General features: G+C 41.0%; 1 protein-coding gene across 1 annotated transcript; it reads right to left on the reverse strand.

The window, feature by feature from the left end:
- Positions 1–439: 439 nt before the first annotated feature.
- Positions 440–25182, reverse strand: C6 (complement C6). The gene is made up of 17 exons (XM_054398029.1): positions 25025–25182; positions 24108–24264; positions 21653–21797; positions 17939–18080; positions 16605–16743; positions 14303–14503; positions 11018–11258; positions 10663–10785; positions 9770–9936; positions 8642–8867; positions 7266–7437; positions 6160–6271; positions 5597–5729; positions 4427–4618; positions 3802–3892; positions 2524–2765; positions 440–621 (listed from the first exon to the last, which is right to left on the reverse strand). Exons 1-17 carry the CDS (start codon positions 25180–25182, stop codon positions 440–442), a joined length of 2823 nt encoding a protein of 940 aa, XP_054254004.1.
- Between the last annotated feature and the right edge of the window lie 1647 nt (positions 25183–26829).

Below are 26829 nucleotides of genomic sequence, written 5' to 3' on the forward strand. Positions count from 1 at the left end.
GTACAGCAGTCACAAGCACAGCGAAAAAGAAAACAATGGCCTAGGAAAGAAGTCTCATTGAGCACTAAGGGAGACCAGAGGCAAAGCTTTCCGTTCCCATATGCTCCCCTCCCTCCTTCTGCACATCCACTGAATTGCCATCAGTGAAAACAGACCCTATGTCTCATGCCCAAGGTCGTTTTTAGACCAGAAAAATTCCACTGCCACCCTTCTTCCAAAAATCTCTGCAGTGAGCTCTGTTTTTGTTTGGGGTGGTGTTTTTTGTTTTGTTTGGTTTGTCTGGTTTGTTTTTTTGGTTGGTTGTTTTTTTAATTTTGTCTGGTTTTGTTCTTTTTCATGCTTTGGTTTTGATCTGCCAGCCAAGTTCTTCCCAGGATGGTCCAGCATGTAGAATGTGCATGGTAGAATGATCGCAGCGGCTGCCAGGAGAGCTGACAGGTTATGCCAGGCAGCTTCCCTGATCCAGCACCTCCAGTCTGATACCAGCACACTTCATGGCTGCCAGCACGCAGTGACTGACTGTCCTTCTTCTCCCTCTTGACTCCATTTGAATGCAGTAAGAGTGGCTCTCTTCTTTGGGGCACTGGTAAGGCATCAGGCAATAGCACTGGGTCTGTGTCTCTGGAAATGAACATGGTGGAATTTTAGATGTAAGTGTAAAAACATTCTATAATCCAACAACATTACAAATTCCAATGAGGAAAAAGCATTATTGGAGGTTGATAACTTAACAAATGCCTATAGTTCATACCCTAGATGATAGAGAATTAGGAATAGAGACAAATGCAGCTTTAAGTATCACGGTTTGTATCAGTGGTCCATACAAAAGTAGAAATCAAGTCTCTGACTATTTTTATCCACTGACTTTTCCTGATCTTTCTTCTGAACAAAAGGATATTATGCTGACTTTCTGTTCCCAGTCATCCTTGCACACAATGTTGCTGTGAAATGGAGTCTTAAGGTCCATTTTGTATCAGCTCCTATTTCATTAAAGCTCCCTTCATGAATGCTAAGCTACCTGCTACTAGCTTGTGGTAAAGCTCAATTTCACTGGCTATCTCATCATCCATTTCTGATCTAATCAGATTCTGACCCTTTGTACTCCTTCCCAGAAATTCCCTAGGCATGAAACTAAGTTTCTGCCTCCCCTTTCTTAAAACATGAAAAATGTGTGGTTTTCTCCATTTAGCTGCTTTCACATGGTACTGCAGTATCTTCTGTTTCTGTGTTGATACCAACTACTCATTCTTAGGAAAACCAAAACCTCCATTTCCTAAATGTTTGTGCATAACTGGTGAGAAAGAGGATTTTTGTGGAGACAGTGAGGGGTAAAGTCCAATTCAAACCTCTTGAGCACCACAATGAAAACATTTTATTTCATGTATTTTTCTCCTTTCTATCTCATTTTCCCTCACAGGAGTACACCTCTTCAGGCTTTTGAGAGAAAAATATTGAGGAGGTGGCAGCAGATCCAGCTGTAAGCCACTTCCACAGTGGGAGCAGATCTGAGCTTCTTAGGGGCTCTGGAAAACATAAGCCAAATATTTTTTAAAAGTGTGGCCATCTTCCCAGGATCCCAAGGTGCTCCCCTACAGCATGTCCCTCAAGAGGCACAAATAATTGTGCCCTCTGCCTCAGCCCCATAAGGAGCAACATCTCATTTTACAGCCACCTGCTTTGAATCCTGTGCTGCAGATATCGTACATCTTCAAAAGAGGGTTTTAGAACTGTTGCACAATGCTGCTGCTTTATTTATCTTAAGTAAATAAGGTGTGATAAGAATCATATTTGTCTCTGGAAGCAGCTGAAGGAATGAGCATGGCTGCTGCTCAGCCTTTCCTGGCAAGCGTTTGATATGTACTGAGCCAGCCAGCACCTCAAACATTTACAGGAAAACCCACTGCTCTTATCAGGAAGTTACACAGTAAATACCCAAGTTGCACAACAGTGTTCATAAAAATAATCCTCTTAGGGATTTCATCAGCTTAGCCTGTTCATTAAAATTCTTAGTAAACACAGTTTTCACATATGGGTATTTGCAAATTTTAGCATTAAAATCCCATTAAGCCTGATGGCCTCCAGTATTGCTTTTTAAGTAGTATAATGATTTAATTTCATAATTTAATTATATGCTATAGAGAGTGTGGCCCAAATTAACTCCTGAAGTACAAACTAGTGGTGATAGTGGCCTCACAGTAACTTGCTGACTACATTTTTGTGATTAAAGAATCAAATGCTAATTCTCCTGAAAAAGTTCCCTTGATCTCCAAGTTCCTTTTCTACCTTGCAAATGGGAAGTGGCAACACCGCATCACATGTACCTAAGGGAAAGGGCACACCTCTAACTGTAACACTTTGTAGCAGGACTGCAGGACCAACCACTCTTCCACACTCCTCTCACTGTAAGTTGTTCAGATGGACCACAATGGCTGTATATCCCATTCTTGGGGTGGCAAAGAAATCAGCACATTTTACTTTTAGATCTATAAGGGCTGGATAAATCCCACTGCTCAGAAGTCGTACCTGGACACTCCTCCCAGTCATAGCAGGTGTCGTAGCCACAGGGCACTTTCTTCAAGCTGTTTTTAGAGAGCTTTGCCCTTTCAATAGCCCAGTCTAGGTTGGAATCACCATGGCAAGGGCCAATGTGCAAGAAATGAAACGACTGGTCTCCAAGGCACATTTCAGCTGAATACTGACAGCTAGGCTTGGTCACAATCTGTTCAGAAACATCATGTAGCACACAGATGTCTTCTGAATAGTGGCTGCCCGAAGGGAAAAAAGAAAAATCATTTTAGTTGGCCATGGAACAAATTCATGCTTCTAAATGATCCACCAACATTGGTTGAAACACAGCAAAGCTGTGACCTGATTGGATACCTGTCCTAAGGCCTAAGGTTATCCCATCTACTGCAGAACCTGGATCAAATACAGCATAGTGCTGTAAGATGAGGAAGCTTTGGTCCTCTCCAACAGGTGGAAGACAAAGGACATGTGATTACATAAGGAAACAGGAGGTGCTGTTACCTCCTCAAAGCATGTGAAATTTCCACAAGCCCTGGGGTGGCTTGTCTAACAGTGCAGCTCTACAGCTGTGTGTGAGGAAGTCTGCCTTTGAGGCACAGTTAGTTTGGGCCAAATAGCAGGCAAACTTAGCCATGCTGTGTGTAAATTCTTTCTGTTTTGCTCTTGGTTCTCAAAAAGTACATGCATTTCTAAGCAGCATAGTTTTGTGGTACTTAGTTATTTCCTAAAGAGATGAAGCTCCCCTGTTGTATGTTCCTGAGTCAAGCTTATACATTTATCCAACAAAACCTCTCTAGGATAACCTTCTATTCACTTAAAGTCTTGATGGTCTGTGCAAGTTGTTAGATAAAGAGACAGTAAATTCAAGTCTTATGTATTTTTATGTAGTCTGGAGATTGAAACAGTGCGCTTTGCAGCATGTTCATCTGAAAAGAGTGAAGCTCAAGCACAAGGAGCATGACCTCCTAGCAAGGTGATGATAGCAAAAATATAGAAATTGAAGGAATAAAGAGAAGAGTTGTGATCTCCACTAGTAGATGGTAATGCACCATGGTGTGCCATTTGGTCAATGTCATTGTTCGTTTATTCCATAGGGTATAAATGGGGTCTAATTTCTATACAGAGGCATAGCTGGCTAGTATCTTAGCAGAGAGTAGCAATGAATTGCTGTTGTCTTTTGCTACTCTGGGCTTTTTGTCACAGTGGACTCTAGGTCTTGAGAAATTCTGACCTGTTTTTCTTTTTTTCTTTCTGTGATTAAAGTACATAACTTACCTACAATCTTCCTCTGGAGACATGCAAACGCAGTGAGATCCAACCTGTTTTTGTCCTGGATTGCAAACACCTCTAATTTGAGTTCGTGCATCTGTAATAGAAGAGCTAGAGTTATTGTAACTAACAACAAAGCAAACAGAAATATCTTAGGCTCCTGCTGTAAAACTTAAAAGGGATTTAGTTCTGTTTATGTCACATTTTTCTCTTCAAAAGCTGTGGTTGAGATTCCACTAGTATACATTGGTCTTTGAAAAAAATTGCTGGAAAATCCAATACAAGAAGAGAAGCTGGAGTTTCAACAGAACACACTCTCCTGCTTTGTTTTCATAAAGCCTTGTTAATGTAGGTAAAGTTTGCTGTGTTTTTAAGAAATCGGTTTCAATATCTCAATTTCATAATTAAAATGTGCAGTACATTGCACCCAAAAATTCTGAGCATAATGCAGAATTTTGGGGCTGAAATCATATGTCACTGTGGTAAGCACAAGGTAACCGCAAAAATCAATGAACAGCTGCTAACATGTCTTAAAACCAGTCATCTGCCTTCTAGTTCTAGCTAGCTAAAATAGACTGTGTTGTTAATACTGGCAGTATAGAAACAGTGAAGTATCTACAGGCATACTAACCTTTTTCACATGTAATAGATCTCAAAATAGGAGGCATCCAGGACAGGTCTTTCCCACAGGTATACCGTGTTTGACCAGACACTATAAACCCAGGTTGGCAGCTCAGATCAACCTTTTCACCAATGTTGTACTGTTGCTTGAATGGGGAAATTGTGACACTGTTAGATGTTGGCAGCCTGAGGCACATCGAAGCTGTAACAAACAAGAATAAAGCATAGTTCTTGTTTTTATTGTTTATGGATATTCACAAGAAGTCATGCTGCTTCCTCTGAAGAGCCATAAAGACACTGTGTAACACTGAACATTTGACTGACATTCAAAGCTAATAAATATTTAACACAAGTCTACAAATTTTCAGTGCACTGCAATAGACTTCAAAAATATTTTTCAACATTCAAGAACTACATAATTAGTATTTCTAATGTATGCTAGTATGAATAACTTGATTTTACAGTTTAAAATAAGAAAAATGGCATTAACAGCATATTTCGTATTTTGTATATGAAGCTACTAATGAAACAATTAAAATGAATGGCAATATAAAGCTCCTAAGTATATTCAGGTGATTGGGTTTTTTTCATAAAAACACTAAATCAATGAAATCACACTGGAGTCAAGAAAACTACTGCAGTATTTCCTGTTAGAAAAGCCAGGTCAGTTCTGACTTTTAATTGGATAATAAGTACTTCAGGGAATTGATTTTATTGTGGGGATTTTCAAGGTGGCCTAGGATCATGGTGGTGTTCAGAGAAACATATCCATTTAATATAAAAAACGGTAGAAAAATTCCTCTAGGAACCCTTCTCTTCAGCATAACTGTCATCAACTTAAAGATATCTCTATAAGTCTGGAAACAAAAGATGAGTCCTGCTGTTAAAGGTATTTAAAACTAGACAAGAGAAGGCTCTCACAGCATCCATCTGAGGTTTTTCTAAGGCTTTGATTAGTACAATACCCTTACAAAGCACATAATAGTAACAATCTTGAGTTGAAAGAGGAATGATATGGTGACTCAGTAGGTTTTTACCATCTCTACATGAAATACCTTCTTCAAGTTCTAACTTTTCAGATGCCAACAGATATTCTTTTGCTAAAGACTGTATTAAAATCCATTATATGTCTTTTTCTTCCACTTCTCTTTTGTTGCTGGTCTAAATTACTTTTTCTTACATTGACATTCAACAGGTTGCTGTGTCCAAGTTAGATCTAGCAGACACCGAAGAAATGGATGGCCACTGAGGACATAACCACTCACACAGGCAATTTCAGCTTCTTCCCCTACAGCATATTGCCTCTTTTCATTCTACAAAAACAAAAACAATACAAAACAAACAAACAAACAACAACAAAAAAAACCCTAGAGAGTCCTTCAAAAATATACAGTAACATGACTGGAGATTGTCAAGATCAGCAATGAAAAAAGCCTAGTAATAGGTTGCATCAAATGCATGCTTGTGCTACTCTGAAATATGAGTCATCCACTCACCAGCTAACTGATGTCAGGGTTACAAAGAAGATATTCAAGGACCATTGCTGAAATGGATTTTACCTAGCCTTTGATTCAGTTCCTGGTGGACTTTGGTGAAGTAGAGTCGCACAGCAATGCTACATGCACAGCAGTGTCCTCACTAGCACAGTAGCTGGCCTGAGTATCAGGCACGTAGCAAAGAAGCTATGAAACTTGCCAGCTCTGCAGCTACTCCACTTCTGTATTGCTCATTTTAATTGCTCACCCTGATAAAGCCATTTTCTGGTGGATCGGGCCTGGAGCATCCAGACTCAGGTTCACCAATCAAGACATCCTCTTCTCTTCTGGCTTCATCATCATTTACACAAACAGCACCACTGAAAATTGAAAATTTGCTGGTAAGGATACATCTTAAGCATTGGCATCACCAAAGAACAATGGCAGAATATCAGGAGTTTTGGCTAGGAATGCTGTGTGTGTACTATCCTATCCCCTATGGTAAAAAAGCCTGTATTCAACAGTTTTGTTCAAAAGTTGCAGGTGTTGATAGGAGGGGAGATTGTGGGAGCACTAAAAAAGTGTGGGTGTAGGGCTACAGGTTCTATTGACATAACTCACCAAATATTTTTACAGAGTAATCAAAAGAGCCTCTAAGTTGTCCATGTGATTTATTTGGATTTAAGATGGCATAGTCAAAACTTGTTTATTGACACCTAGCAATGGTTAAAGGAGGCTGGTCCCTATAAGCATGGAGCTGTACAGTTGTGGTGTCTGAGATGGGTGACAAAGAACTGTGGAGCCCATTGCTTTTAGCCCTCTCCAATTCATTCCAGAAACTCTGTAGTTGTTCCAGGAGGAATGATGAACAATCCTCCCCATGTCTTGGTTCCAGAAAAAAACCCTGAATCTGTAGAAATCCTTGCTCTTGAAGAAGCAAGAAAGAGAGCCAGCTTGTAGTTGGAATTGGGATTTTAAGTTAAAACCATGCAAAACGGATATATCAGACATGTTTGAAGCAGGAATATTAAAAGCTTTGTAGTTTCAGTGAAATTCTTTCTAAGAGCTAAGACTCTAAGAGGGGAGGAGGAAATGATACTAAAAAAATGAAAACTACTAACTGCCATGAACAGAAGCAGACGAGTTCTCCATGGCTTTGGACAAGAAGTCATGCAAAGCAGCAAAAGAGATCTACAGGCATAGCTTAGTATGAAATTCATCAGGAATAGAGAATTAATAAATTAATTTCAGACATTTCTTTTTTCACACAGAAGTGTCTGATTATTTCTCCCTGATAGTTACAAAGACATTCAGAGGGTTCCTTAACTCTGCTCCATGACAATGGAAATCTTTTGATCTACCATCTTTGCGTACCTGTCTGCGAACAAAGAGACATAACAGTCCTCCACTTCTTCCTGTTCACCTTCACAGGGTTTCCCACCGTTCATGGGGGAGGGGTTATTGCATTCCCGAGTCCTTCTTGTTTTGAAGGAAGCATCACACGAACTCCATTCAGACCAGCAACCCCAGCGGCCATCTATAGCAACTGCAAGAAACAGAAGAAACCCCATCTTTAGGTAGGTCTCTACCATACATGTCTCTTTGGGACACATATGAGAGGGATGGTGGTAAATTCATAATAGCCATTTTCAGATTATTTAAAATTATTACTGTTAAAGGAGTAGATGTTATCTAGAATTTGAAATTTTCCTAAGAGATGGTCAGCCAAATTCCAGCTGCTTCACGAAAACCTACAATAAATCTTCCTTTCTAGTTTTGATTGTAAGTAACGTTCAAACCCAGAAACAGCTTATTTTCTGCTTCTATTGCACATGTAGATGTTTGAGCTTTTATAGTGCTGACAACCCTTTTAAATAGCTCAGTATTTAGTAAGATCTTAAATAAATCTAAGCTGTAACACCATGTCTAAACCCCAAATCTCCATCGCATGCAAGGTAAACCAAATCTACTGTCTTTTCTTAAGCCCTAGAGTATTTTGTCCATTTTATCATAAAGTATATACAAAAGCTTTTCTTTGCACACCTGTTGTTTTCTGCATGCAATACACTTTCTACATTCACCTCTAACAGCATATTTTCAATTGTTTATTTCTTTCCAAATCTTTCTTTATCAGAATCAGATAATGGGATTTATAGCTGCCTAAGGGACTCTTTTTGGTCCTGGAATATAAATATATGTAACAATAAATATAACACTGTCAAGTGTCTTCTGTTTCCCTTAGTTATGACACTAGTACCAATTTCATTAAAAAAAAAAAACAACAAACCTGTCTTCATGAAATTGTTCTTTAATTTCTTCAGAATTATGATTATGTTCCCTCTCCCTAAACAACTGCATTTTCCTTCCACATTGTAATCAATAATTTTCATCTTCACCAGCCATTTAGTCTTAAGAATAATATTCTATATGGAAAACTAAGGAATGGATTTCTTAAATTTCTTAAATTATTTTTTATCTCAGCTTCACCCTTAGTGCTGAACAGCTCACTTCCTCTTACCTTATTTATGTAGCTAAGGTATCTTTTACTGTATCTTAAAACTTCTTTTGAGCTGTGCCTATTTAGTTTGATTCTTTATTTCTAATCCTGTCTTCATTCTTCTATGTTCTGACCGTGACTATGTGGTAAGAAGTGTTGTGGATTTAGTACAGGAAGATTGTGTCAGATTCATCTTTGACAAATACACACCGGAAAGATCGTATTTATGTTTTGAAAACATCACCTCAAATACCTGATTGGTAACCTGGAGCTCGTGTCTCGCAGTTTTTGCCATAGGTGCCAGCCTGACACAAGCAGAGGCACTCCATCCCAGAAAGAACAGGCTTGCCGTTGTTGGGGCATGGGGCACACTGGCAAGGGTCAAACCTGCCCACATACTCCCTCAGGGCTCTCCCCAGGTTGCGACGTTTGGTCACAGCACATGGAACATTCTTCACCAGATCCATAATGGGCGACACCTTATGGGTAGACAGAGGTTGAGTAAGCATTTACCTAGACACAGCATGGTCCTGCTGAATTTCAATCCCTGCAGGATTTTAAAGGCACTGGAGCCTTTATGTATGAAGATGTATCGCACAGCAGACAGGCATGTTGGAAGATATGGATGCTTTAAGGGACCATGACTGTTCTATATATCTGTATTATCCTGTTTATACAGTTTTTATTTTCAGGGCTCTGTGAGCCAGCGGAAAACTCAATAAAGTGAGATACTGAAATTTCAGGACACCATATATGCAGTTGGGTTTGCTTACACTCAGTCCCTGCCATGCGAGACATCTCTGCACTGCTCAGGAGCTCTGCAGCTGCAATGAGAGATGACTGCATGCTGTGCTCAGGCAGGCTGTGCTGCTGCTGCTAAGCAGCTGCTGTGCCAGCCAGGGAGGAAGGCAGCTCAGTGCACTCACAACAGCACTGGCAAAGTGCATTAAAAGAGCAGATCAGAGATGCCAAGGGACTGCTGCTTTGTTTCTGTTTAGCTGTGTGCCATACCTTATGATAAATGGCTGACAAAGGAAAGAGAGCTGGAAAGAGGGTGCTCCTAGCACTATGCACTGCTTTTCTGCAAAGTAACTGCTGCCTATTCATGATCTCCTGCTTCTGCTGGAGTAATTAATTTGTATTCCTCCCTCTTACTCTTACTGTCCATGGATGATGCAGGCCTGGCATGGCTTATAAACTGACAGCACAAGAAGTAGTTCTAATAAATAATTTGTAAGTTTATGTTATGCCCATAAGTTTAAGTATTCCTATCACAGAGCAACATCCCCATTTGAAAAACCGAACAGCTGCAGAACTCTCTGAAGAGGTGTTCACTGCTGAGTGCTTTATTATTTCAGTTTTTTTCTTCTTCTTCTCTTACCTCAAAGTCAATCACTACAGGATTGTCCTTCATTGACTCCAGCCAGTTTGTGTAGACAGTGTGTCCTGGAAAAGCCCCCTTTTTCTCCCAGGCCAGAGCTGCTGCATACTCTGACCTTCCACCTTTCACCAAGGAGACTGACCTTTCGGCTGACTCCAAAATGGAACCTGAAAGGGGTTTAACAAGACACTCCTGGAAAATGCAGGGGATACAGCAGACTCTTCCTTCAAGGCAGGATCATTAGTGCAAACCGTAAACACTGGAGTAACAGAAATTGATCATAAAAAGAAAATAGCATGGTGGAGGTGACTGAAATCTCTGGGTTTAGTGATGCAGAATATGACTCTTGCCATTCTTGCAAAAAATGCACTGACACTCTGAACTTTCTGAGTTACACTTCTGCCATTGCCAGGGAATTCATGGACATAGATGACTATTTGGCATGAGGAAGATGGGATGATAAGTAAAAAGAGCATGTTATTGCTGCCTAACTCTCTCAAGGAGCCCTGAGCAGCTCTTAAAGAGGATCAGGGACTCCATCAGAATCCTGTGTTTCTAGTTGTGCACATTTCCTAGTTCAGCATTCCGGGCCCTGAATCCAGGGAAGGTTTGTCATATCCATGACTTACTGGAAGAACCAGTGCCACCAAATTCCCAGTGATGGCTCTCCAGAGTGGAAGAAGAGTGCTCTTACATTGTAATTTCTTTCACAAGCAATAGGAGTATTCCAGTGTTTGCTTCAGAGACAAACACTGAGACTAGCTCCTCTAACAGTGATGTAAGAGCATCTGTAGTTTAACACAACTGGTGAGTCACCAGGGGCAGCTAGCTGAGGGGAATGGTATCCCTCAAATCAAGTAAGGGGACACGGGCGCTGTTCTCATCGTGGTCACCTTCGTGTTTCACAGTCATCCTGTTCGTAGTACATCGGGTACTGACTTTCTTTTTCTTCCGGAAGAACACACGCCTTGTTGTTTCTGTTCGGACACACTCTGTTGACTCATCCACTGCCAGGCCTAGAAATACCACAGGACAGCAGCTTCATCACCATAATCATGTAACCACCATGCCCCAGGGTCTTCACATAGAGGTGATCTATTGCAGATATCCCTGCTCCTCACCCACCACTAACTGGGTCACAAGCCTAAAGGACTATTTTGCTATTGAAGAACTTTGTGGTATAAAACCTGAAAACAATGATAAGAAAAGGTGGTAAACAGATTATTTATATTTTCTTGTTAAAGGTACCTGAGTTCTTCAGTTCCTCAGAGCTGTACTGGTAAAGAATGTCATAGGAACCACCCATCTTCCCAGAGGTATAGTAATGAGTGCCGAAGTCATCAAATATTCTGCTGTATGCAGCATAGTTGTACTCCAAGGGCAGGTGGTTAAGTGCTTTTAGAAAGGCATCTGAGAGCTGCAGATCTGACTGTTTCATGGTGAAGTTTGCAACAGAAATTACTTTATGAACTCTAATAAAGTTGGAATTCTAGAAATAAGAAAAAGGAAGTCTTAGCACAGTACCTTCAGGGGTAGCTAATTGCAGAAAGCAGATGAACAAACATTATGTCCTGAGACAAATGGCAAGAACTAATTAATCCTGTGTGCCATGCTGTTTTAACCATGAAAAAAAATAGTCCTGGATTTTCCAAGAACTGTGAGATTCTTGAGGACAATGCATTGTTCTTTACATTGTGGGAATGTAAAACATTCCAACAAAAATTAGGACTCCCCAAGAACCTACCAAACAGAAAGAAAAAGGATAATAGTTTGCCGTAACAAGTACATCAGAAATTGATGAGACAACCAGAAGTTTCAGGGGAAAAACTTCAGCTTATAATAATAATGGTTTTCAATTACTCTCGTTAGTGGACATTTTGAATGTTACCTCACTTTTATTAAGTTTCACAATTAATCAGTCTGCTAAAACTTAAACTAAACTACAGGGATAAAGATCTCATTGAGTTCATGCATCAGGTTATAAATATGAGAGGGAAAAAAAGTTAAAAAACGGAACTATATCTTACATTTAGAAAAACAAATATGGTTTTGAAACAGGTAATTCTTCTAGAGGGTGTTAGTGCGGGAGTTTAACTAAACAGAAAAGAACTAAAGGAAGGGATTTACAAGATTTATAAAGTAGCTGATGGCACAAGATCGAAACAAAGAGATTAAGAGCAAAAGGAAGGGCAAGAAAGGACAAGAAACTGGAACAAATGACCCGATGGTAGACAGGAAAGATTCATTATGAAACAATTTGTTACTGATTTATACATGAATTCTACTCAGTTTTGCTGCTGGCAGCTTGGCTGTTTTCCACTTCTGCCTCCAAGGTCTCTTGGCGCAGAAGACACAAGGGTGCATGTAAACAGGGAGTTCTCACAGTCAGGACAGAGCTACAAAACGTGCAAGCTGGACCTCAGCTCTCAGTACTGCTCATTTCAGTGCTCTCATTCGCACATTGGAAAATAATGTACGGTGCTGTGGGTTTAAGCTAAGCCAAAGCTGAGCCCCGTGTGGTTGCTCACACAACTGCCCCCACCCCACCTCACAGAATCACAGGCTCACAGGATGTTAGGGGTTGGAAGGGACCTCCGAAGACAACCGAGTCCAACCCCCCTGCCAGAGGAGGACCATAGAATCTATCACAGGTCGCACCTGATGACTGACAGAGCCCTTTCCATATAGGATCTCAGATTGCCTTCAGGCACTTTGTGTAACCTGTGAAGGACCAAAAAGTGTCAGAGCTTCTAATCTACAAGCCTCAGCCCAGTAAGATAAGAAGGAGAAATCAGAATCCAAATGCAAGGCCTACAAGCTTCCAGCACAGGAAATCTCAATACCAAGACTGATATTTTTGTAAAAGTTTAATTTTAATTATGTTGCATCTTCTGGGTTTCAACAGGCCTTAGTTTCAGTCAGTCCTATGCCCTCTTTCATGCAGAAATGCAGCCCATAACCCATCCTTTACTGAAGGAATTGATTTGGGGACCAGGACCCCAGACACTGCTTTACTGATAGAAGGAGATGTTTTATCTTTGGTGGGTCGTAAACCTTGGGAACAGAATGCAGCTGTGTAGAAAGAAAAACACAGATAGGTGACTCCTAATGGTCACTGTGACCTGAGGGAGTTACGCAGGGACCTGATAACAGGAACTCAGTAAAAGTTGTAACATCGAAGATGCAGAGTTGCAGAATTTTTTATCCTTTGTCCGACGTTTGTGTAAGCCTCGGTAAAATATATGTGTTCGCATGATACTTTCTCTCTGTAGCCAATCGTGAGTTTACAACTGTCGCCTGGACACATCTAATGACCAATTACAAGCTGCCTTCTGATTATGTTAACCTATATAAAGAAAAAGCTTTGTACAATAAAACGACACTTGGCTTGCATCAGGCCTCGTCCCGTCTCTTAGTCGCGGTACTTTACTGCAATTAAACTATATAAGTACATAATCTTCTATCACACAGTATTCATCCACATTAAAGGTGTGGAAGTTTACACTCTCCGAAAATTTTCTGCAGATCTGTAATTTGTGAGATTATCTCTAAAACCAAGTGTATTTTAGCAGCCTTGAGACTCCCAAATGCAAGTTAGTTATCAAATAAAAAAGCTAATGTAGATTAATTCACAGTACATGTATATGTATAACATTCTTAAATGCACTTAATTTCTCTTTAGAATAATCTGATACTGTTACTACATGCTGTTCTGCTTTCTTAATCTATAACTAGGTCAGGGAAAGGAGCATTTTACACAATTTGATAATCCAAAATCTATGTCAAACCCATGCTTTTTGTAAAGTGTTTTCTGTACTAAAACCAGAAAAACATTTTGCATTATTATAGAAGATATGTTGCAGCCGTGATATCAGAAGTATCAGAAGAGGAACTTCTTACCACATCATTCTAGTGTTTACAGATTTTTTTAACCATAATGCCAATGCCTTGATAAGGAAAGAAGCATTTGATAGCTCAGTTCAGAAACAAGCAGACAGAAGAAAGAGGTTGATGATGTTCAAGAAAGGTGCTGAGTTGCTCAAATGTGTCCAGCGAAGCTGGTGAGAGGTCTGGAGCACAAGGCCTGTGAGGAGAGGTTGAGGGAGCTGGGGTTGTTTAGCCTGGAGAAGTGGAGGCTCAGGGGAGACCTTATTGCCGTCTACAGCTACCTGAAGGGAGGTTGTAGCCAGGTGGAGGTTGGTCTCTTCTCCCAGGCAACCAGCAACAGATCAAGAGGACACAGTCTCAAGCTGTGTAGGGGGAAGTTTAGGCTTGATCTTAGAAAGAAATTCTTCACAGAAAGAGTGAATTCCCATTGGAACGGACTGCCCAGGGAGGTGGTCAATGTCCCTTGAGGTATTTTTAAAAGGACTGGATGAGGCACTTGGTGCCACAGTCTAGTTGCTTAGATAGGGCTGGGTGATCAGTTGGACCTGATGATCTTGGAGGTCTTTTCCAACCTGGTTGATTCTGTGATTGTGTGATTCTGTGAAGTAGAGTGAAAGGAAGAAACTGGAAGCAGCATACAATTACCTTTTTGTATGAAGCTTCAACGGCTTTCCTGAAGGAGGAAGATGATGTGACTTTAACCCTTGTCTTTCTTGAGAATAAAACAGGGATACCAGAGGATCTTCGACCAGCATGAGTGGATGAACTACTTCCATGAGCACTATCACTCAGGGGAGTTAAATCATTGTAGAAATCTGATGTTACATCATCCTCTTCATCTATTACCTGGAGATTCGGTAAAGCAAACCACATTTACCCAAATAATAATCTGAAACATAAATCTATCAAGCAATGAATTCTTGATTTTTTTTCTTAATGGAAGAAACATGTCAGATTGAGTCATGGCAGTATGCTAAAAAAAAATAGTTGATGAAGGTTAATAGAAGGAATGCTGGGATAGAGTTAATTTTCTTCATAGTAGCTAACACTGGGCTGTATTTTGGAATTGTACTGAAAAGAATGTTAACAAATCAGGGATGTTTTAGTTACTGCTGAGCAGTGCTTGCATGATGTCAAGTCTTTTTCTGCTTCTCACGTCATCAGTGAGAAGGCTGGGAGTGCACAAGAAGCTGGGACGCAGACAAAACTGTGGACTCCAACTGACCAAAAGAATATTCCATTCCATATGACATCATTCTCAGCATATATAATGGAGGAGAAGAAGAAGGAAGTGGGGGCCTTTTTTCTTCCAAAATAGTCATTACGTGTGATGAATGAACATCAGCTGGCTGATGGGAATTAGAGAATTAATTCCTTGTCTTGCTTAATTTATGGATGTATCTTCTGTTTTACTTATTATATTGCCTTTATCTCAACTCACAAGGATTTCTTACCCTTCCAGTTCCCTCCTCCATGCCATTGTGGGTTGAGTGACCAAGTAGCTGCGTGGTGTGTATTTGCCAGCTGGGGTTAAGCACTACATTATGTAAAAGTTTCTTCTAAAATTCTGCCCCCCACCCCATGTCCCAAAGCCTAGGAATAATTTGCAACATGTGTTTCAATAGAATTTTCAAAGGCCTTCAGACCTTCATGTTGAGTCCACACTATGACTAAGTCCCGGTCCTATAACTTCTATATCATACAAGACAAAGAGACTGATGTTTTCTGTCATTTCCTCTTAATTCACAGCTAGAAGAATAAACAAGTTTCTAGAAGGGAGTCTTAGATTATACTTGCAATGTTAGCATTGATACTGCATGATGAACTAAGGGTAGGTGGAAAACAACTGGGAGCAAACTTGCCTGCTGAATTTGGTAAACCTCTGTTGTGCTGTTGTACAAAGCACCAAGACAACTTCAGCATCAGTTCAGAAATTACTCATTTCTCAAAACTGAGGTAAATCCCTGTAGGTGTTTGAGAGATGCAGGATTTCCCCCTCCTCTAGTGATGCTTAATTAATGGGGCTGCTAAAACCTTGGGGGATGAAAATCACAGGATAGTTTCAGTTGGAAAAACCTGTAAGGTCGTAGAGTCCAACCATCAACTAACACCACCATGGCCATTAAACCATGAGTGCCTAAAAAGGTCTGAAAAAATCATTGATTGACAGATTTTTAAAAAGATACAAGCTAGAATCGTTTTGTCCTTGGCCTATTCTGCCACTCTCCTCCCCAGTCTGTGCCTTCTCATTCTCCTGCCTTAGACTCAGGGTCTGCCTCCTCTCCTTACTGTTCTTTGGAGGGTCTGAGCATCAAACAGATAGTATTGAGGGGTTGAAGTGGCTCAGAGAGGAGCTGTGTCCTAAGGCAGTGATTCTGAAATGAGTTTTGGATTTGAAAGAGCCAGATTATGTCAGGGTTAGGATTAAGGCTTTTGGTACCAAGTCAGAACAAAGATGTAGACACAGCCCACACAAGACATAGCCCAGAGCAGCCTTCCAATACCTGAAGGGGACCTACAAAAAAGCTGGGAGGGAAACCAGAGAAGGGTAGATTTAGGAAGAAGGTCTTTACTAGAATGTTCTTTTCCATGAGCATGGTGGAACACTGGAAGAGGTTGCCTGGGGAGGTGGTGGAAGCATACAAAGCCAGGGTGTGATGGGACTCTGAGCAGCCTGATTTGGTTTGAGACACCCCTGCTAACTGCAAGAGGGTCAGACAAGATGAATTCTAGAGGTCCATCCAACCCAGTGCTTTCTATGACGTAGTGAGTAAAAACAATTCTGAAAGGCATGAGTAGAGCCACCTGAGTGCTCAATATAATACATTTCCACACATCACCTGAAATCTTGTTCAAAAACACACATTACTGCACAGGACTTGAGCACAGAACTTGTATTGTGATTGTGGCAACATTTTTTCGGCAAGAAGTTGCTGCTTGAGAATACCTGAAAGCTGACAGCCTCCAGGTTTGCAGGAACACGGTATGATTTCCTTGTTTCATTGCGCTTCACTGTTGTGCATTGTCCTCCATAGAAGGAGTTGCCAAGGACTTCCCCTCTGCTCTCTCCTGACAGAATGTTAAATCTAACAACAACAACAACAAAAATATTTCCAGAAACTAAACAATCCCAGAAAGACACAGGCTCAAAACAGTTAATGGTATATAGTACACTGAAGGTTTTACTGATTTGAATGAAATGGTATGAACATCTGCGTTATGTTACTGCTTTGAGATAATTTCCTCTGCAAGACCTTTTTATTTACACTGAATTCACCTGAAAAGTACTGTAGTAGCAATCCTGTATTTTACCTTCCATCATAATTGGCATTGTCTGTCTTCTAGACAATCGCAATATCAGCATGAGACTATCACAGAACCACTGAATGGTAAGGGGTTGAAGGGACTTCTGAAGATCAGGTCTAATCTCCCTACCAGTGCAGGATCACTGAAAACAGATCACATAGCAATACACACAGACAGGCCTTGAAAGACTCCAGAGATGGAGACTCCATCACCTCTCCGGGCAGCCTGTTCCAGTGTTCTGCCACATTCAAAGTAAAGAAGTTCTTTCTTACATTTAGATGGAACTTTCTATGTTCAAGTTTATGCCTATTACCTCTTGTCCTGCTAGTGGGGACCACTGAGAAGAGTCTGTCCTCATCTTGCTGACACCCATCCCTTTGATATTTGTAAATATTAAGAAGATCCCCTACTCTTAAGCAAAGAACATGCAAAAATGTACAAGGAAAATTAACAAGAAGCTCTCCCTTTCTACTGTGAGTTATCAGAGTGCACTGAGCTCAAAATGCAATTAAAAATGCAAGACTACTTGGGCCAGGCATCCTATGCTTAGGTTTTACACTGCTTAAACCAATGTCCTGGAGGACGTGATGGTTGGTATTGCATGAAATGTATCACAGACTAAAGAACACCTGTAGAGGAATATCCTAAAAATTTCCAAACAGCTTGGCAGAACTGAGCTGGAAGTTACCAATACTTGATGCTTTGGTTGCTCTGAGGCAGGAAGGCTGACTCAGGCAGCAGTGCTTCCTGACAGCTCTTAGTGCACCATCAGTGCAGAGCACGACTGGCAGATGCAGTGAGAAAGTCCTAGCCTGATGGGTTGCTTGCATTTTTATAATTTCTTCTTAGGCTGAGTTTGGGAGATTTCTTTTCTTAATACGATAATCTCACATGCTAACTGGGGATTACTTTTATTTATGTAAATTAATGAGACAACAATCTCAAGTTTATGAAAAATAAGCAAAGCTGGCTTACCCACTGCCGATTAACTGCACGCCTGGGATGACCTCATATTTTCTGTTACACACGGTCTTTATCCTGCCACAATTTCTTTCATCAGAGTTATCCCCACAGTCGTTTTCTCCATTACATTCCAATTTTTTTGCAATGCAGCGACCTGCATGAGAGAAACAGCAGCAGCAAGGAACTTGAAGCAATTATTCATGATGTCTGAATGCAGAAAAGGGCAGTCTGTTTTTTTCCCTAGTAAAGGTGTGAACTTGCCCTAGGAATTAACAGTGAGGCAATATAATTCCTAGATTATTCCAATAAGAAACAGTTGTTTGAGTTCTGCCAGTTTTGCCTTATTTTGGAGCTGAAAAGGCATAATTTAAGGTTTAGCAAAAGGATATATGGGCAAAGTTATTTTGAGTCTTGTCAGATATGTTTCAGTTAAAGCAAACAAGAAATACCCACAAATTTAATAAGAATTGTATCAGTTCATGTTCAGAAAAACTCTATAGATATGTTTGTACATGCAAAACTTGTGTAAAGGAATACTGTTGTCTAGCTATAGTAGTGATATTGACATGCCAGACTAGAGATTGCACTTTTAGTTAGAGAAGAAGCTGCTACTAATAAGATGCTACTAATACATATTAATATTAATACATATTAATCCCATCTAAAGAAAAGAAGGGAGTGGAGGCAAGGCCATGGTCAAGGCAGTAAGCAAACTCCTGCCTTGCCCATCTCCCCCCCAACATGGGGGAGTGGCAACAGGTTCTTGCTTCAGTTATTCCCCCAGCCTCCCAGGTGCCCTTGCAGAACAGGTATGTTGTCCTGCAAGTGCAGCCAGACAAGAAGAAAGATGAACCATCTGACTTGGAAACATTCCCAATATTAAGGAAGACCAAGCCTAGCATACAAACATCTTCTAACAAAAAAAAGAAATGAGAAGAGTCATTGTTATAGGTGACTCCCTTCTGGTGGGAACAGAAGGCCCAATATGCAGACCTGACCCACTTGAAAGGGAAGTCTGCTGTCTCCCCAGGGCCTGGGTTAAGGATGTGGTAAGAAGACTTCCTCACCTGGTAAACTCACAGATTATTACAGATAGGTAATGATGACCTCAAAAGGAGAAAGCTGAGGGCTGTCATGATAGGGCCTTGGGTCAACTGGTGAAGGGAATGAGAGCACAGGTAGTGTTCTCTTCTATCCTCCCAGTTGCAGGGACCAACCCAAAAAGACTGAGGCAAACTTACCAGATCAATTCTTGGCTTTGAGTCTGGTGCTTCCAACAGGACTTTGGGTTTTTTGACCATGGGTCACCTCACATGATGCCAGGTCTGCTGGCAGGAGATGGGGTGCATGTCTCACAAAGGGGGAGAAGGTTTTTACCACAAGGGTTGGCTGGGCTCATTAATCAAGCTTTAAACTAGATTCAAAGTGGGGAAGGGGAGAAATCAGGCTCAGTCAGAACAAGCCTGGGATGCTTGAGAGGTGGTATGCCAGCTCCACTACTACTGCAGGGGAGGTAGGGCATAATGAGCCATGTGTTGGGGAAGATGCAAAAGCTATCAAGGAGTTAAGACTCACAGGAGAACGTGGGAATGATGAAGCAGATGCAAAAGAGAAGGGGGATAATGATATTACCAGGCCTTCATGCAGGCTGAGGGATGACAGACAGGGGGGAGAGATGGGGGCCAGTAAGGGCCTTCAGCCTGTTGCCATGCAGCATGCTAGGGACACAGCAACGCAGTCTAAGTCTCGTAGAGATGAGCCAGGGGCTCCTGTGGTAGTAACAGCCAGCAAGGGAACATCAGCACACACAGGGCTCACTGGTAGGTTGGTAGCTATGGAGGTGGCCAGGAGTGGTCAGACAACAAGAGTGAGAGCTAATGGATTAACTCTCTCTGAAATGCTCATATGCCAATGCACAGAGCATGGGAAATAAGCAGGAGGAGCTGTAGGTCTGTGTTAGGCTGCACGACTGTGATATAATTGGAATCACTGGAACATGGTGGGACAGCTCCCACGACTGGAGTGTTGTCGTGGATGGCTATGCACTGTTCAGGAAAGACAGACCAACAAGACAAGGCAGTGGTGTTGCTCTCTGTGTGTGAGAGCAAGTGGAATGTGTTGGGATTTACCTGGGGAGGGGAAGTAGAATAGGTGGAAAGATTGTGCGTAAGAATTAAGAGATGTGGAAAGGTAGGTGAAAGTGTTGTGGGGGTCTACTATAGACCACCAAATCAAGCAGAAGATGTTGATGAGGCCTTCTACAGTCAACTGGAGGTAGCTTCTAGTACACACTCCTTGGTTTTCATGAGTGACTTCATGATATTTGCTGGCAAACCCACACAGCTTGGCACACCCAGCCCAAAAGGCTCTTGCACTGTATCAATGATAACTTCTTGATGCAGGTAGTGGAGGAGCCAACAAGGAGAGGTGCACTGCTGGACCTTGTATTAATGAATAGAGAAGGACTGGTTGGGGACATTAATGTCAGGAACAGCCTTGGCAATAGTGATCATGACATGGTGGAGTTCAGTATTATACAAGGTAAAAGCAGGGCAGTAAGTAGGACTACAACCCTGGACTTCTGCAGGGCTATCTTTGTACTCCTCAGAGATACACTTGCAGGAATCCCATGGGCTAAGATTCTGGAGGGTAAAGGAGTCCAAGAAAGTTGGACAATTTTTAAATGCCACTTCCTCTTAACCCAACTTTGATGATGATACCAAATTGGGAGGCTTGGCTGATAGAGCTGAAGGCTGTGTGGCCATTCAGTGAGACTTGGACAGACTGGAGAGCTGGGCAGAGAGGAACCAAATGAGGTACAACAAGGGTAAGTGCAGAGTCCTGCACCTGGGAAGGAATAATAAACTGCACCAGCACAGGTTAGGAGGTGATCTGCTAGAGAGCAGCCCTGTGGTGAAGGACCTGGGAGTCCTGGTGGACAACAAGTTATCCATGGGATAGCAATGTGCCCTTGTGGCCAAGAGGGCCAATGAGATCCTGGAGTGCATTAAGAGGAGTGTGTCCAGCAGATCCAGGGAGGTTCTTCTCCCCCTCTACTCTGCCCTAGTGAGCCCTCACCTAGAATATTGCATTTAGTTTTGGGCTCCCCAGTTCAAGAGGGACAGGGATCTGCTTGACAGAGTCCAACAGAGGGCTACAAGGATAATTAAGGGAGTGGGGTAATGCCTTATGAGGAGAAGCTGAGTGCCCTGGAGCTTTTTAGTCTGGAGTAGAGAAGACTGAAAGGGGATTTAACAAATGTTTATAAATATCTGATGGCTGGGTGTCAAGAGGGAGGGAACAGGCTCTTTTCAGTTGCACCCTGTGATAGGACAAGGGGCAATGGATATAAACTACAGTACTGAAGATTCCACCTTAGCATGAGGAGGAACTTCATTGCTGTGAGGGTCACAGAGCACTGGAACAGGCTCCCCAGAGAGGTTGTGGAGTTTCCTTCCCTGAAGACTTTCAAGACCCATCTGGATGCATTCCTGTGTGACCTGTGCTAGATTCTACAGTCCTGCTCTGGAGGTCCCTTTCGGCTCCTAACATCCTGTGATCCTGTAATCAGTCTTTTTGTCCTGCTTCTTTTCCCTGGAATTTGTGCTTGCAATATACAAGATCTGGATCTTTTGGACCCTTTTTTTTTTTTTTTTTTTTTATCTCAGGGTCCAGTCTTTCAGCTATCTAGTAATGCAGCAGTTATTCAGAGGAGATTTTCATTACCACTTCCACATTTGAATTTATTCTTGCAATCAACCTCCACTACATTGCAGGGCTTAGCTGGGAAGCATGGACGGGAATCCACCAGTGGCTCGGTACAGGCCAGGCCCCCAAACTGGGATGGTTGCAGGAGTGTCCGGACGCGAAACTGAAAGGCATAGGAAACAAAAGCAGTGTTGTTTGTGTAAACTGGTTTTGCAGCTAAGTGCTCCCTGAGGCAGACCCACATGCCTCAGTCCTGCCCAATCTTTATAAACAGCAGAGCCCTGAAAGAAAGAATTGGTTATTTTGTCCTTAGTTTCTACTGCACCTTTATCCCAGATAAGGCAGGTAGGGAACAGCAATCCAAGGGTTTCAATAGCCCTGAAGGAGCACATAAAGTTAAACACTTGACAACCTAGGCTATACCACTGCCAGAATAAAGTTCAATCCCTCTATCTTCACTTTCAAAGATATGATAGGGAATGGTGGGAGAGGAGGCTTACAGAGATTTTTCATCTTCTCTATCATCTCTGTTGAAATAGAAATACCTTGGCAGTAGCACTTATCCCCTCCCAAGCCAGCTGGCTCGCCTCCCAACACATGAAGCCTCTTATCTGACAAGCACGGGATGGCTGGGGAGGATAAAAGTGGTTTTCTTGAAAGTTTATGTTACTAAAGAGGAACTGGGAACAAAATCTGGATCTTGGTGGGTTTTCATTCTCTTGTTCAGTACTCTCCATGCAGAATAACAAAACTGGAGGCTGCTAGACAAATCACTTCAGATATGTTTTCACTCCATTTCAAGGGAGTGCTGGTTAGATGTGTATGCATGCAGTTCACTGTACAGTTCCTCCTCTGTGGATTTTTCCTGTTTGGAAAAGCATAGTTTCTTGCAGACTTCTGTTACTTCACTCTCTATAGACACACCCTAGAGTCAAACAATGCTGAATGATGTCTGGTAAAAGTTATTATGAGTAATTATGAAGTGAAAGTGTGAGGAGCAACACCAGACCATTTGAAATCCTTTGAGTTCAAAATAGTGCTTGCTTGTATACTATTTGAGATTCATAACACTTGCTACGCTATTTATGTGAACTTCCGCCTCGTCATCCCTCCTCCTCACTGGGAGCTTGCTTACACTAGTCTTCACAATTGCCTTGGAAGTCATTAACCCTTGTTCTGGTGGTTGTTTACATTTATACAAGCTTCAAGAAGTGCTCTTTATAACTTGGAGGGGAAAACAGTCCACAAAAGCACCTTTATGCTTGAAGCAGCAAGTATGCTGCATCAATATTTTAAGTTAATAAAAATGAACACTTCCATATATGGATATGTAAGAAACTTGCCCGTTTAAGGAGATGCCAATTACCACAAAACATCAGTTCAACTGAGAGCAATATCCTCCTTCAGCTCTCAAAGGTTTTTTGCTTAGCTCTCTTGTTTCTCCCTGCTCTACTCTCATACTGTGCACCACAGCTGCAGAATGCTAGCACCACAGGGTGAATCACACCTTACACCTAGAACAGATTCTTCATGTCCTCCTTCTCCTCCATGGGTATCAAAAGTTATGTATGTTTATAAAGACATAACCATTTACTCATTCTTCAAGATCTATTTCAGACATGGGTGTCAGAAGCTGAGCAGAGCATTCAGAGAGGTGTAGACTGCCTGCATAGAAACCCAGAGCTGTTACCATGGTCAGCCTCAAAGCTCAGATCCACCAGCCACATAACTACTACAAACAATCTGCACCCTGCTCCTCTCTGCCTCCTTCAACCTCACATTTACCAGGACTTGGCATCTTTAAGTCAAGTCTACTTGAACCTGACTTTTCATCTCTTCCCTCTCTGCTGTCTGACCTTTATGTCTAACACCAGTCAAGAGATACCAGATCAAGAGGAAAGTGCATCATCCTGGGGCTTTTTTCCACAGATGTTAAGCACATCCACCTCGTTTTGATTTAGCCTATTAAAGTCGGAGAGATGAGGCTTTGATTCCTCACAGCAATCTGAAATTGATCCTGACTATCCATTTAAGATATAGCCTGAGTACTTCCAGCCAGTGGTGGTTAGGATTTGGTGGTTAACTCTTTTTAACAGAGCACTTGTTTCTACTTTTCTTGCCCAGAATACACAGAATGCTATGGATAAGCTAAGGACTATTTCCTGCTTAAACAGGTATGCAAACTCTACAGCTTCATTTATTCTTTATGTAGAACAATCATTGTTGTGATTATAGAACTTTTGAAGCAAGTTCTCATACATGGATTTACACTACTAAATCACCTTTCTGTTTTGATCTGCTTGTTTTAACTTCTTGTCTCCATCTTCTACTATTATAATTCATAACTGATTTCCCATGTTAACTTAAATTGCTGTTTTACAGATAAACTGCCATGAAGTTAAATGTCTGAAACAAAAAGTTCTCTTAAGAATAATTTATTGCTTTTAACCCATGTAGTAAAAATTCTACCTACTTGTTTATTAATGCATGGATCACATTCTGACCAAGGCCCAAAGTCCCCAAGCCGACAGTGGATAGGACATGTTTGCTGGTTACATGCACGAGATTCCTGCTTTGTGCACAGCTGGTCACAGAAGTTTTGGCTATAATATTCATCCATTCTTATCTGCCTACAAAAATTTAACAAGTTATGCTAGGGAGGAATCACAGACAGATCACAGATGTTTTTTAACTGTGGGTGAAGGCTGATAAGGGAAATTATTTAAGGCTAAGGGAAAAAAAATAGCGATAATAGTTAGGCGTAGAATGCTGATTAAAAGATGAATCAAAATGTCTTAAGTTTACAGAGCAATTATTTTTGATCCATGTCACTTCAATGTCCCAGAGAGTAGCTACTGGAAGGAGCCAAGATTAAAAGAGGGTATTTCTTACAACTTTAGAGTATACCGATTAATTGCATCTCATTTGGTACTGCTAAATACTTATTTAATTTTAGTATGGTCTTTAATTATGCAGGGAGGAACTTTCTGTAGGCTTGCCGTGATGGAGATCACCCTTCCCACCGCATTCCTCTGCACTGGGCAGGGCTCCTGGAGTAGGACACTGAGCACTGGTCCTGTGTACACACAGAGGTTGATTGCTCAATGCACTCTGCTCACAAGGCTGTCATAGGACCTGGCCCTCCTCTCCTCATTAAATGTGTTGGCAGATATACCTTCATTTGGAGACACTGTTATGCTCCATATAGTTAATTTTGTGATTTCAAAATGTTGCAATTAAAATATAATCTATTCATCTAACAAACACTTGGATATGACAACTTTTCTCACTATATTACAGACACTGGACTTTCAGACATAAGCCCCCTCCTCAGAAGCAGTATTAGGGAACAAATAGAAACATAGAAGTAGTGAGATAATTTGGCCCTACCTGTGCCTGGTTTGTGTCCCATAATTGCAGGTTTCTGAACAAGCAGACCATGACCCCCATGGGTAATGCTCACAGTAGCACCCCTGGCTGATCCCAATTGCCAGGCTTAGAAGGATTAGGCGCATTAACATGGTCTTGTCCGGAGTGAAGTTGTCCATCTATAGCACATGGACAGGTAAGAAAGCTCAAGGAACTATCACTTACAGTTGTGTCTATATATTGAGAGAGACATTTCTTCTAATGCACATTCTATAAATTCACTTCACAATACAAAATTGCTGAGCAGTGTACCTGGACAGCGGTAATAGTGCATGATGCACATTTACCAATAATTCAGTTAATATTTTAAGGATGAGAAGTCACAATGGCTTTTTTTTTTTCCCACATTTTGGGAGTACTGAACAATATTTGTGTTTAAGAAGTTGCTTATAAGTAATCATGCATGACAAATAAAGACCTGTTATTGCTCTTTACTTCTTAGAGTTATTCTCAAAAATATTTTCTAGGAAGACTAAAAGCATGAGACATCCCTCCCTCTAATACACGTAAAACAATAAGCAGGAACTTAAGAGCAAGCAGCCCCATATATTACCCTGTAACCAATTAATTTTCACATGGCTCTAAATCCCCTTTGCATAAGAGTTTTGCTGCTGTGAATACTTCCTTCAGCTTTTTATTATTTTAAGTTTTGAATAGCTTGCATATACTGCAAACCATCATTGTTCAAAGACTACCTGAAGACAGATCGGTGTATTTCTCACTTTAGTGACCAAACTTTATTTGATTAGGCAGAAGGTTAGAGCCAGTCATCAGAAAACCATAATGCTTAATAAACTTGAAAAATGTTTTCCAGAAAAACTATTTATTAATTGAAAAAAGCATAAGATTTCCCCCCCCATCAAGAAATTGAATCAATCCTAAATTTGATGGGCTGTCAGAGTAGAACATTATAATTTTATTTTGCCTCAAAAAAAACCTCAAAACCCAATAGGAAGTGTTAAAGGAAAATATTTATTTTAAAATGCTACTCCAAAAGATTTCATTTTGAAAATCTGAACTAAAATGTGCAGCTTTTTTCTATTTTATATTTTCAACCATAAGTGCTATTGTGATTTTTTTTAATGCCTTGCTTAGAAAAATGACATTGTGTTAATTGAAAGCATTGTTTTGTCCTTTAGTAAAGAAAGGCAGTAGCTCCCCATACAGCTGTTTAGTGAGAAATTAGAGCACTTTTTACACGGTAGTTCATCAAAAGTATAATCAAACCCAAAATAACAATAAAACAAAATCACAAAACAAAACAAAGACAGATAAATCAGCAGTTGTGCCAATGAATCAACACAGAGGGTATTGCATCTTTTTCCTTACCTGAGTTCCTGTCTTCTCTCACTGACAGAGCTGGCTTAGAAAAGAGATAAAGCCCTACAGAGCAATTACTTTGCTCATTCCTTCACTGTACTGTACACAGATGGACACTCTCTGTTCTTGTCTTTGAACAAAACTCCAATCAACACATCAGAAACATATCAACAGTAAGGTGATATGTAAGTACGTCAGAGATTAATTCAGTATTTTAGCAAAAACAACCAACCATAAAATTCTTCCCCCTATGTCTTGTAATCTGTGTTCTTTGAAGCCAACAAAAAGAAATCTTCCTTATTATCTTACTGTAGGACTGTTAGCTGCAAAGTCAGTCAACTTTGTAGACTTGTGTGAACTTGTTTTTGTTTGCTGTAGTCTCTTAGATGGAAGGTTTCAGGTTCTGTTTGGTTTGGTTATCTATTAATGAAAGCAGACCTGGTCTG

Source organism: Indicator indicator, chromosome Z (genome assembly GCF_027791375.1).
Source record: "Indicator indicator isolate 239-I01 chromosome Z, UM_Iind_1.1, whole genome shotgun sequence".
Taxonomy (NCBI): Eukaryota; Metazoa; Chordata; class Aves; order Piciformes; family Indicatoridae; genus Indicator; species Indicator indicator.

Coding starts and splice junctions, on each gene's coding strand:
- C6 (XM_054398029.1), bottom strand. CDS start 25,182: ATGGACAACTTCACTCCGGACAAGACCATGTTAATGCGCCTAATCCTT. Junction 2,766..3,801: donor TCTCCAGAGGAAGATTGTAG/GTAAGTTATGTA, acceptor CCCTTCGGGCAG/CCACTATTCAGAAGACATCT. Junction 622..2,523: donor TGACTGGGAGGAGTGTCCAG/GTACGACTTCTG, acceptor GTTCATTTCCAG/AGACACAGACCCAGTGCTAT.